The 13,441-nt window shown below is 44.1% G+C and overlaps 1 protein-coding gene across 1 annotated transcript; it reads left to right on the top strand.

Moving 5' to 3' along the window:
• Positions 1 to 1,640: 1,640 nt before the first annotated feature.
• Positions 1,641 to 13,163, top strand: LOC139656739 (cytochrome P450 26C1-like). Its single transcript, XM_071534355.1, has 7 exons — positions 1,641 to 1,733; positions 2,693 to 3,048; positions 4,563 to 4,787; positions 6,569 to 6,844; positions 7,720 to 7,878; positions 8,765 to 9,181; positions 10,424 to 13,163. Exons 2-7 carry the CDS (start codon positions 2,842 to 2,844, stop codon positions 10,769 to 10,771), a joined length of 1,632 nt encoding a protein of 543 aa, XP_071390456.1. The 5' UTR covers positions 1,641 to 1,733; positions 2,693 to 2,841; the 3' UTR covers positions 10,772 to 13,163.
• The last annotated feature ends 278 nt before the right edge of the window (positions 13,164 to 13,441 follow it).

Genomic DNA, 13,441 nt, shown 5'->3' with positions numbered 1-13,441 from the left:
TTGTTGTGTAGCGTGGATTGGTCCGATTTTACACAGCGAATCAGAAGTGTCAAATCCAAACTCTATAAAGTGTTAAATTAACTACAAACTCTGGCATGGTGTTGATTTTTAACACTGACTATTTATTTATCACATAATAATTCACTCTTCAAGAGGATTTGTCATTTTCAACACATCTGTGTGTCTGGTTTGGGGCAAAACACATTTATGTTTCAACACAACAAGTTAGAAACTCCACATGTTGATACAAAAACAGGCAGATGTGTTGGAAATGACGCATCCGTTCACCCATTTCCCCGTTTTGTCCCTGGGAATTCAGTGGATGTCGACAGGTTTGGAGGTTTTGGAGGTCAAATAATATCAGATGCAGGAGCTTTGCCTCAGTTTGGGGCTTAGAGAACAGAAGTCCCTGAGTCTTTCTCCTCCACAGGACAGATCCCAGCCTCCCCGTCCGCTCCACTGCAAAAAAAACAACAAAAAAAAACACACAAACCTCCGACCTGGACCCGCAGCCACTGGGGAATGAACCGGTCTGACCGCCGGATCACACACCGGCTTTACGCAGAGACCACAGACTCTCTTTACGCAGGAAGGAGATGCCAGACTGGGTTTTACGCACAGACAATCTGACTTTTAACCGTTTGCGACCCAAATCTGAGCCTCTCGCTGCAGGTTTGATTGAATATCCAGCTCATCTGGATCATTCGGGGTTAAAAAAAAAAAAAAAACATCAAATCTTCCGTTTTCCTGTGGGAGTCCGGCAGTAGTGGGAAGCTGAGCCAAGACGAAAGTTCATAAAAAAACACTTTTCGCCAAAACTAAATCTGCTGTTTACCGTCACATGTTCACATCTATTAACTGTGATGGTCGTCGGTTTCTTTTTGTAGGTCTCTCTCTCACCATGTGTGCAATTTCCAGCATCATAGTCGTCACGATTCAGCAGCAATACACAGGAAAGAGAGCAACAATGAGGCCGAAATAACAACAGATCTGAGTTCCTTCTGTTTGACTTCGTCCTAACTGTTTTAGTTAAATTAGACTACAAGTATTCTGGAATATTTGTAGCATTTTTGAGAATTTTTTTTGCTAGAAAACTTAGTCAAACTGCATTAATTTTGAAATTTTGAAAGTTTTGAAATTCATAATTACAGGCCCAGTTATACCGAAAATACTCTAAGTATTTTTTGCAGGATTATTCCCTCTTCCCTCCGCTTTCCTGAAGTCAGGCTGCCAAACTGTTGGGATTATTCCTCCTGAACGAGCTCTAACCTGGAATACTGTAATCTCTCTCAAACCTGCGCCAAACTCTGAACGGATCCCAGCGATTGGCTACCTGTCTGCTCCATCCGCTGCCATTTGATCCTCTCTCTCTCTCTCTCTCTCTCTCTCTCTCTCTCTCTCTCTCTCTCTACCTCTCTCTCTCTCTCTCTCTCTCTCTCTCTCTCTCTCTCTCTCTCCTCAGTCTCCAGCGCGCACCGCTGCGTCTCTGTGATCTCCAACTTTATTCTCTCCCCGGTCTGCGGTGGATTAACGAGCCTCTTTACATATTCAGATCAACGTCATCTGCTGAAGGTGGATCATGCCGCGCAGCCTTATCTATAAAACCCCCCGCAACCCGCGCGCTGTGGAGGAATAGTCACCGGTTTGGGAGAGAAAGAGAGGAAGAGACTCGAACAGACGGATTTTCTCACCGCTGTCTGGAGGGAAACCTGCTTCGCACCGTTCAGACCGAGGTAAGGCTGCTGCTCCGGGCTGCGAGGCTCCGCTTCGCCCCGGGAAAGGCATTTTTTTTTTTTTTTTTACAATATTATACTGAAAATGATTGAGTTCATCAGTTAGTCAACATTTGCGCTCCTCCTGTCCGGTTTCCAGTTGCTTTCTAACATCTCTCCTCTACTTTACTTTACTGCGCCTGTTAATCCCCGTCCATACTGTAGCCTACTGTATTCAAATCCCCCCTTCTTCTTTTTACCTGATTTATTGCCATTGCTCTATAAACCCCGGGCCGCCCGGGGGGTTACTGAGCCCCCTGAACTGTACCTATAAAGGCGCATAACCTAATAGACAAGCCGGCGCATGTAAACCTGTAAAACTATTTGGAATAGTTGACAGCTACTCCTCATTTTGAGGCGGCAGTGGCAGGGGGAGGAGGCCGGCTTCCTCACACTATAAATGCCCGATTTATTTATTTATTTTTCTCGCTCCAGCCGCTGTCAAACACGAGTCTCTGCTGAAGCATCCATCCGGCCTGATGTTTCAACTGGTTTTGTTCTCCTCAAACTGGAGGCTCGTCGCTCCAAAAGGTTTTGGAGAAATCTTAAAGAAGCCTTCAAATCATTACAGGCAAAAAAATGAGGATTTCTTTGATCCATTTCCATATTTTCCACTAAAACATGGGATTCTCCTCTTTTATTGTTTGCAGAGATGAGGAGAGGAAGGGGGCGAATGACTGGAAGAAGAGATTAAAATTGGCTAAACATGGAGCATCATATCAATCTGCATTTTTCTAATGAATAAGGCAGCTGAGGTCTAACCTCATATATAACGAGCTATAATAATATAACTCCATTGTCTCTTGCCGGGGGGAGAGAAAGAGTTCAGAAAGAGTTTTCTCTCCCTCTGTTCGTGTGATGCAGTGGAGGGTAAACCCACCCAAACTCATCTTCCACACCTTTTTTTATTTGCGGAATAGAGTTTACAAGGGAGACGGAGGAGGAGGAGGAGAGGCCGGAAGGAGGAGAAGAGTTACGCAGCGCCGGACGGGGTTCGGTTTGGACGGGACAGCTGTGCCATTACGCACGGACACAGGTGGATGCTGGGAAGCGGACCGGCTCGGAGGAGATGTTCCCCCTGGCCCAGTTCGGCGCGCTGTCGGCCCTGGCCGCCGCTCTCACCTCGGTGCTCTCCGCGCTGCTGCTGCTGGCGCTGACCCGGCAGCTGTGGAGCCTCCGCTGGAGCTTCACCCGGGACAAGGAGAGCAGCCTGCCGCTGCCGAGGGGCTCCATGGGCTGGCCGCTGGTCGGAGAGACCTTCCACTGGCTCTTCCAGGTGTGTGTGTGTGTGTGTGTGTGTGTGTGTGAGAGAGAGAGAGAGAGAGAGAGAGAGAGAGAGGAGACGGAGATTGCACGTCTGGCCTGCTGGAGTTTTCGCTTTTTTACAAGCGTTCCAAACTATAGGTTAGCCCCGTGTGTGTGTGCGTGCGTGCGTGCGTGTGTGTGTGTGTGTATGTGTGTGTGTGTGCGTGCGTGTGTGTATGTGGTTCATCTTGGCCTTTTCTGTTGCTCCCTCTTAACTTTATCACTCTTGAGTCGCCGTCTCCACATCACGCTCTCACACTTAAACATCTTAGCGATGGGCAAACACAGGAGTTTGGAGACTGTATTGACGATCAGATTATCGATGATCTATCAGGAAGAGCGTGGAGAGTTTTTTTAAAGCCCCGCAGATTCTTTTGCAGGCTGAGTTCTGTTGTTAATGCGACATGTGCGGACTTGATGCGCCATGCGTAATTCCTTCTTGCGGTGAAAAAACAGACGTTTTCTGTTCAATTCCACACCTCTCTGTCTCTCTCTCTGTCTCTCTCTCTCTCTCTCTCCCTCTCTCTCCACCAACAAGGAATGCACTCTCTATCCCTCTCTATCCTTCTATCCCTCCATCCATCCATCCAGTCCAGACTGGGCGTCAATCAGAGCGCCCTCGTTACAGCACACGTGATTTTAACACACCTCCTCCACCGATGTGTGTGTGTGTGTGTGTGTGTCCTGTCTTTTAATTTATGTCCCTCTCTCCGTTTTCTCTCTCTGCTTGTGTGTTTCTCTAATTCTCTCTCTTCCCACTTTCCAATGTCAACATGCTTTATTGATTTTATTTACATTTTATTTACATTTTAGACATTTTCTGCTGTTGAAGCATATGGAGTGGGCAATAATAACTAAATAATGGAAATAAAGACAGTAAATTAAATTAAAGATGTGAACATAAGATGATAAAATGATGAAAAAAATCTACATTCCTCTCTCTCTCTCTCTCTCTCTCTCTCTCTCTCTCAGTAACCTTTATTTGGTTGACGGTTGACATACATGTGTACAAATTGCCAAAGCATAGTACAACAAAACAAATACAAAGAAGAAAAGAAAAACTAAGAAAAATAGTTATTATAGTAGCATTATAGTATAGTATATAGTAAATTATACAGCAGATCAGAGTCTTCTTTACATTAAATATTGGTGAATAATAATTATACTATCTGCATTTTATAGTTATTTTGATATTACTGTACATACAGTATATTAGTATAATTATTATAAACATTAGTAGGCTAGTAGGCTATGTTTCTCTCTCCTCTCTCTCTCTCTCTCTCTTTCTGTGCTCATATATTTCTCTAAATCTCTCATTCTCCCTCTTTCTTTTCCTCTTTCTCTCATTTTTGTGTAGTATGTGTTTTGTAGCATAATGAGTTTTCACTCAGTTGTTGTATTGTTGCTTGAATTGTGACAATAAAGGTTTATTAGACCCCCCCCCTCCCTCCCTCTCTCTCTCTCTCTCTCTCTCTCTCTCTGCAGGGCTCTAACTTCCACATCTCGCGCAGAGAGCGGCATGGTAATGTGTTTAAGACTCACCTGCTGGGGAAGCCCGTGGTCCGGGTGACGGGCGCCGAGAACATCCGCAAGATCCTGCTGGGCGAGCACAGCCTGGTGTGCACCCAGTGGCCCCAGAGCACCCGCATCATCCTGGGACCCAACACCCTGGTCAACTCCATCGGGGATCTGCACAAGAAGAAGAGAAAGGTAAGGGGGGGGGGGGGGGTGCAAGGTGCTGACACTGTAGGGTTAGAGGTTCAATTCCCTGTGGATTAGAGCTGAAAGATATTGACAAAAAATCTAATTGCAATTATTTGAATATTGCAATTGCGATTTAAACTGCTTTTTTTTTCTTGTAATAAATTGTTTAGAACTATAAAATTGTTTAAAGAAACGTGATTTTGTAAAAAAAAAAAAAAAAAAAAAAAAACTTGATGTGAGTGTGCAGATTCTACTGAGTTTTTTTTACTGAGATTTTACTGAAAGGTTTTGATTCATGGACCAAAGATTACCTGCACCTCTAAAACTCCTTGTTCACAAATCCAGTTTGGACCAAACTCTCTCTGAAGAAATTAACTGAATTAACTGCAGCCTCTGAGATTTGGAAATTGCAGAAGTTCTTATTGCAATTTTGATTTTTTTTTCAGAAGATTGGAGTTTTAGTTAAACATTTCTTGGACACAGAAATAATCTCATTGTTTGAGTTAAACCTAAATGGACGGAGCCAAAGAACCACGGATTTTCAGAGTGCAAGTTAGCTAGCTGGCAAACTCTAATCTTGTCAAAACATAAAAATATAAAGACTTCTTTTCATTCATTCATGACCGTGGCATCATGATGTTGAAGGTCAGCAGCTAGCTAACTAGCTTACCTAGCTAGCTATAGGCTAGTATGACTAGTTTGAACTTGAAGGTCAGCTAGCTAACTAGCTAACCTAGATAACTTAGTATGGTAGATTGTATTTTTCCAGTTAGCAGCAGAGCGCTAGGCTTCATAATATTAACTCTTGCCTTTTCACTGAGCTTCATGCTAATGTTACTTAGCCAGAAAAACTGTGTTCTTTGGCTCCACCCACTGAGGTTTAACTCAACCAATCTGATTATTTTTGTCTACAGAGCAGCTCAATGTTTGTTAAAATAAGATCCTATTCTCAAAACAGGTGAAATTGCACTGGAAACAAGAGAAATTATCTCTCTCCATTGGTGGAATTTCCCACTAAGGAAAACAAGATTTAAAGACTCATCATTAGTTCAGATGGACAGTGCAGCCTGCAGTAGAGTCTTTATTAAACGCTCCCACTGCTGGAGGCAAAATACAGTTCTATTGTATCCTATTCTATCCTACTCCTACCCTATTTATCCTGTCCTATAGCCTATCATATCCTATTTCCTGCTCCTATTGTATCCTATCTCTTATGTCATATACCTTCTCCTATCCTGTATCCTACATCCTGTCCCATCTCCTTTATTCTATCCTCTTATATCCAATCCTACCCTGTATCATATCCTATCTCCTATATCCTGTCTAGCCCTATCTGCTATATCCTATCAATCCTATTTCTTTAATCTTATCCTATCTCCTATCTCCTATTCCATCTGCTATCCTATATCCAATCCTATCTCCTATCCTCTTTATTCTATCCTATATCCTACATCTTCTCCTATCCTATCACCTATATCCTATCTTATCTTCTATATCGTATCTCCTATATCCTATCCTGTCCAATCTCCTACATCCTATCCTATCTTATCTCCTATACCCTATCCTATTTTCTATATCCTATTTCCTATCTCCTATCCTATCTGCTATATCCTATCTCCTATATCCTTTCCTATCCTATCCCCTAAATCCTACACTATCTTCTAAATCCTATCCTAACCTATGCTATCCTTTCCTCCTGCTCAGTGACTATTTAATTGCCTTGTACCAGGTAATAACTTTTGTATGACTCCTTCCCTTCCCTCCTTCCCTCCTTCCCTCCTTCCTAGATCCTGGCCAAAGTGTTCAGCCGGGCGGCTCTGGAGTCCTACCTGCCGCGGCTGCAGGACGTGGTCAAGTCCGAGATCGCCAAGTGGTGTTCGGAGCCCGGCGCCGTGGACGTCTACGCCGCCGCCAAGTCACTGACCTTCCGCATCGCCGTCAGAGTGCTGCTGGGCCTGGAGATGGAGGAGGAGCGGATCGTTTACCTGGCCCGGATCTTCGAGCAGCTGATGAACAACCTGTTCTCGCTGCCCGTCGACGCCCCGCTCAGCGGCCTGCGCAAGGTGAGAGGAGGAAGACGAGAGGAGGAATCTTTGTCTTTATTAGATGGTTCAAAGTTGAGAGAGAGACAGGAAAGAAAGAGAGAGGGATGATATGTGACAAAGGTCCTGGGCCGGATTCGAACACGGAACGTTCCCCTTAGACCACTGAAGCACCAGGACGCCTCCTAGTTTACTCACCTTTTTAAGTTGACAGAAATCCTCATGTCACAATATATACATCATATACATACAGTATATATACAGTGTACGTCATTAAGTTGAATTCAACTGATGTAAATTATCTGAGGACAGAAGTAATCTTCAGCCATGGTGGCTATCGCTGCTCATGCTAACTACCCAGTTCTTCTTCTTCTGTTGATTCCAAACAAACCGGAAACGTAAAACGCATCACTTCCTGTGCGACAGAGGATTTTTCCCAGGAAAGAGCTACCAGACACCGGCTGTTTAGAACAGACAGTGGAGAAGATTTATGATCACTGTTGAGTTAGAGCAGAGAGGGAGAGAGGAACAAAAACAGTTATTTTCATGAAAAGTACTGTAAAATTATTACTTTAAAAGGGTATAAATGAATGCTTTCATGAAGGTATAATTGATGTTTGGTTGCCTTTGGATGGTCACTGGCTGTCATAGGTTATCCACTACATAAATATAATTTCTGTTGATTTGTTTTCATGACACCCAACTAGGCCACTTAACTGTAATATTAAGAGTTTATTGAAATTATAATAAAGACTTTTGGAATAGCCTAACACATGCAAATTAAAAGAGTCCAACCATCACACGACCTCAGATAACTCGCAAATTACATGAATTCTCACCACAGAACAGTCATAAGAATAAAGTACAGATACCAATCGTGCATTTCATGTGTCCAGGGGATAAAGGCGAGGGAGATCCTGCACGCCAACATGGAGAAGATCATCGAGGAGAAGCTGGAGCGGCAGCAGGCGGAGGAGGAATACCACGACGCCTTCGACTACATGCTGTCCAGCTCCAAGGAGGCCGGACACCAGCTCAGCATCCAGGAGCTCAAGGTACCACAGCCTTCTGCAAGAGTTCTTGGGGTATTGCGGTGGTTCTGTATAGAAAGGCAGTGACTCAAAGAACCCTCTGATTTGTTAAATTAAAACTGGTAAATCAGGATAAGGAGCCCAGTGTGGTTCTTAAAGACCCCATGAAATGGCATCTTTACTTCCTGGATTTGATGTATTTCCTGTTGAAACAGGATGTTGGGGCGGGACATGACACAGTGAGGGATCTGTTAAAGGACTTAGAAATGAATATTTAGGTCACCATGAAAGATACTCTGTTTTCCAGGAAGTCAAAGTAATGGGAGTTCATTTCATGGGGACTTTGAAGAGTTTTTCTTAAAGGTTTTTTACAGCACCAAACAGGGCTCCGCTGTGGCACAAGCCTCAAGAACCATTTTCTGGTTCTATATAGAACCCTTTTGGTTAAGACTCTACCAGATGCCTGTAGGACTGGATACACAAAATAGCACAGACCTACTGTATATCTGCTTGGAAGAATATCAGCCTTCTCATATTTATTCATCAATATTTTTCTTAGTTTCTTCTTAGGGCTACCAGATTCCCAAAGGCTGGGGATGCTACTGCTGACTCAGAGCATTTCATTCATACAGCACCATAAAGGTTCTATGTTTGAGCATGGTACCATAGAGAACCTTTCTTACATGGTTCTTTATCGAATCAAAAGGGTTCTGCTATGGTACAAGCCGAAAGAACCATTTCCTGGTGTTATATAGAAAACTTTTTGATGCATGTACCCCATCATACCCTTCTTCCCAGTTGATCTTGTCTCTCCAGGACCGCTTCATTCTCAATATGAAATAATCAATGACATCCAATCAATGAAATTAATTGAAATCAATCTATCCGTCCATCCACCCCCGCCTTGCAGGAAACAGCGGTGGAGTTGATCTTCGCCGCTCACTCCACCACGGCGAGCGCCTCCACCTCTCTGGTGCTGCAGCTGCTTCGCCACCCGGCCGTGGCGGAGCGGGCCCGGGCCGAGCTGGAGGCCGAGGGCCTCGGCTTCGACTCCCACGGCCGCCGCGGCCCGTCCGCCGTCGCCACGGAGACGGAGGAGGACGCCGACGCGGAGACCGCCCGCCTGCTGAACGGAGGGAGTCGCGACGATCAGCACAGTCACAGCGGCGAGAAGGGCTTCCCCCGCTCCGGGTCACATGTCCCGTATCTGACGCTGGAGAAGCTGAGCCGGCTCCGCTACATCGACTGCGTGGTCAAAGAGGTTCTCCGGTTCCTGCCGCCGGTGTCCGGTGGTTACCGGACCGCTCTGCAGACGTTTGAATTGGACGTAAGTTCATGTCTCTACACATTGAAGGAACAATCCACCCTTAAAAGCTCACGCTGGAGGCAAAATAAAGCTCTAATCAGTTAAACTCTGTTCTCCTCTATCCTATTCTGATCTGTTGTGTTGTCATCCTAGCATGCCCGGCTGCATTCTGAAGCACATAGATTCAGTTTGATGCACAGATTTCCTCCCTCATCCCTCGCCCTCACCTGCCCCCTGCCCCGGCCTCACTTTGCCCCCAATTTGCTGCGTTTATTGCTGAAGGGCAATTGGAGTTCAAATTGGAGTTTCAAACAATGCGAGAGGAATTCCCAGAATACAATTCCAGCACACAACGGCATTTATGCATCTCTTTCTCTGGGTATAAATGCCCTATAGCCGAGGAAATAATTGGGGTGCGGGATTTAAAACGCCTTTATGCCTGTTCGCTCAAGTGCATCCTCCTACAGCCTGCAGAGGAAGGACGTCCAAACGCCATAGAAATGACTGGGATTAGGTTATAGAGGAGGGTGGATTAACTGCCTCAATGAGTGAATGAATGAATGGAGCTGCTCACCAACAAATGAGCCAACCAACAGGTTTCCAAATCATTAAAATATAACTTAAACCTCGAGGCACTGAATCATCCATCTTTTTAATTTCAATTTGATTAAAAACATCAAAAGTAAAGCCAATGTTCAACAAGATATGGCTATTAAATTAATAATCTAATTATATCTGATGATAAGATACAATTAGATAAGATGATGTGAGGCATTTTATGCTTTCTTAAAGGGTTCTTTGCAGCACCAAAAAGGGTTTTAGAACCATTTCATTAGAATTGTCATTTCACTGCACCATGTCATTGCATTAAAGTGATGTTGAACATCGGTAGTACCTTGGGTCGTGTCTCTTCCTCCATGATAAAACCCCAAAATCAGTGATTCTGTGATCTGTTGCTCCGGTAGAGGAGATTGGAGAATTGTGTTTTTTTTTCTCTCTCCATTCACTGCCATTGTCTGGAGGAACAGTCTGAAAATCACTTCTAGCACATAAAGGAATGCTGACAAAGCAGATTCTGGAAGCTACACAACCCAAGGTACTACCAAAGTTACACAGCACTTTAAGAACCATTATCTGGTAGTATACAGAACCTTTGAGCTTGCACCAGATGCCTAAAGTACTGTACACACAAACCAAAGCATCTGCATATGAGAAATAACAGCGTACTCATGTGCATCCACCGTTATTTTTCTTCTTTCCCAGGGCTACCAGATCCCCAAAGGCTGGAGCGTCATGTACAGCATCCGGGACACGCACGAGACCGCCGCCGTGTTCCAGAGCCCGGAGCTGTTCGACCCGGAGCGGTTCGGCGCGGAGCGGGAGGAGAGCCGCTCGGCCCGGTTCAGCTACGTGCCGTTCGGCGGCGGCGTGCGGAGCTGCGTGGGGAAGGAGCTGGCGCAGGTCATCCTCAAGACTCTGGCCGTGGAGCTGATCGCCACCTGCAGGTGGAGCCTCGCCACGCAGACCTTCCCCAAGATGCAGACCGTGCCCATAGTGCACCCGGTGAACGGACTGCACGTGCGCTTCGGTTACAGCTACAACCCGGTTTAGACGCACACACACACGCACACACACACACACACACTGAGAAAGACTTTCCAGAGGCAACGTTCCCTCTGTCTCTTGGTTCTGGAAAAACCCTCCAAGTCCAGGGAAAGGGACGCAGCCACGGCTCCTCTCCTGACTCTGCAGGCAGTTCAGGCCACTTTTGTGTCATTTCCACTGACATGAAGTGTTTTTTTCATGCGTTCTTCAATGGGTCTTTGCAGCACCATGAAAAAGTTCTGCGCTATGGTACGAGCCTAAGGAACCGTTTTCTGGTACAGCACCAAAAATACACGTTTATCCAGTCTCACAGCCATCTGGTGCACTCTCAAACCCCACTCTTCAAACTTCAGTTTTTACCTTTTGTTGCCTCTCAGTGGCCTATACATGCATTTTTTAAGTTATTTAAGTATCAAGGTGCGGTGTGCATCAATGAGAAATGTAGCTGCCTATGTAGGTGAGAAAGACTTTTTTTGGTTCTGGAAAACCTCTCCAAGTCCAGGGACAGGGATGCAACCATGGCTCCTCTCCTGACTCAGTTCAGGCCACTTATTTCCACTGACATGAAGTGGTTTACATTGCTGGTTTTGGAGCATTTCATGCATGCAAGTACAAGCCTTAAGAACCATTTTCTGGTACAAAAGTACATGTTTATCCATCTGGTGCACTCTTAAAACCCATTCACCTTCTGCGTTTTTACCTTTTGTTGCATCTGTGCAGCCTATACATGCATTTTTAAGTTATTTAAGTATCGAGGTGCAGTGTGCATCACTCAGAAATGTAGGTGTCTATAGCCTGAGGCCTGTAGCCTATAACCAGAGGTCCTGCTGGTTTGCCCTGCTGAAGTGCCGGTGAACGGACTGCATGTGCATTTCACTTACAACTACAAACCGGTTTAGAAACAGAGAGAGAAAGCCTTTCCAAAACAGAGAGAGAAAGCTCCCCAAGAGGCAACATTACCGACAATCTCTTGGTCCTGGTCCTGGTTTGCCTTTCCTGACTGTCATTTCCACTGACAGAAAGCAGTTTACAGACGATAAAACCCATTCACCTTCAGCATTTTTATATTTTGTTGCCTCTCAGTAGCCTTTACATGCATTTTAAGTTATTTAATTATCAAGATTCAGTGAGAAATGTAGCTCTTTGCTTATATTCAGCCAGAGGATCTGGGCTGGCCCTGCTGGAGCGCCCACTGAACGGACTTCAAGTGCATTTCACTCATAACTGCACCCTGGTTCAGACTCACAGAGAGAAAGACTCACCAAGAGGTTCTGGCAAACCCTTCCAGGGGATGCAATGCAGTTTGTGACTGACCCACTCACCAGCAGCATTTTTATTTTTGTTGCCTCTCAGTAGCCTTTACATGCATTTTTAAGTTATTTAAGTCTCGAGATTCAGTGTGCGTCAATGAGAAACATTACATTTAACAGGAGGACCCGGGCTTTTCCTGCTGAACTGCCCTTGAGCAAGGCACTGGGTCCCGACCAGCTGCAGGGAAATCCTCCCTGTGGAGAAGGGCCAGCAGAGTGATCAATTTCCTTAGGGGATCGATCGAGTATTGTATTTTTATTATTATTTCTTTGCTCGAAAATGTGACAGTTCTGATTGGAAATCCAATTAAGGCCTGAAATAATCTCTCTGAAGAACAGATCTGCGTTGGAAAAATGGCTGAACACTCTTGTGAAAATACATTTTACGGAGCCATGTTGTTGGACACAGGAGAGACCGGACTCATCTCCAGTTATCTGAGCTGCTCTTAGTCTTGTTTTTTAACAGTTCTACCCACCGCTAAACAGTTTCACTGACGGATCTTGCACTTGTTTTTCATTGATAATACCACAACCTGGAATAAGTCTAATGTCAGCGTCAAAATATATGTTTATGTTCAGTTTTTTTTTATATGAATGTGATATATATCCTTAACGATGCTATTACGTGTGTATCAAATGAAGTAGCGTTACGAATAAGCTGTATTTAAAGTGCAGATGTATAGGCCATATCGTTTCTATCGTACTTTTACAGTATCAGTAATATTATTTGTTGTAATTATGAATAGATGATAGCCTATGAGACACTAACCTATATAAAGGATTGTCCATAATACCATGTATCACTGCTAGAATATAGCCATAAATCCCTTTTTTAGAGCAGAATACTTTTGCCATTATTGAGAATACAATTATGATTATTAATATTATTTTTATTATTATTATTATTATTATTGGCCTAATTATAGGACTATTTCTTTGTTCGTTTTGAAGCCTAATAGACGCGCTGTGAAATTGTTGTGTATGGATTCATGGAAGGAGATAGCACTTTCTCCGCTTTAAGGAGTCTGTATATATTTGTCCTGTTTATGCATTAAGTGTATCAGATGTAGTTGATGTACAGTTGATGTAAAGAGTAAATTACAAGATGATAACCTAAAGTATTTTTTGTTGTTGTTGCTGTTTTATCAGAATTAAGTTTACAGAATTAAGACACTTTTCTATTCCACAAGAATAGAAAAAAGGTCTTGACAAAATGTATTTATTTATGGCAACGTTTTGTCATCAGTTAGCATTTTGGAAAACTAAATAGCCTATAATAGTATAGAGCTACAGCCAGGCAACTTAAAGGGAAGGTTCAGTGATTTTAGAGGCCTGTCCTATTTATCACTAACCATGTCCACTATTA

The sequence above is a fragment of the Centroberyx affinis genome, unplaced genomic scaffold, assembly GCF_046629955.1.
Source record: "Centroberyx affinis isolate AG114_WGS23_722 - 3 ecotype Tasmania unplaced genomic scaffold, CSIRO-AGI_Caff_v1 ptg002522l_1, whole genome shotgun sequence".
NCBI lineage: Eukaryota > Metazoa > Chordata > Actinopteri > Beryciformes > Berycidae > Centroberyx > Centroberyx affinis.
The sequence above is the reverse complement of the archived record's forward strand: the minus strand, read 5'-3'. Positions and strand labels throughout refer to the sequence as shown.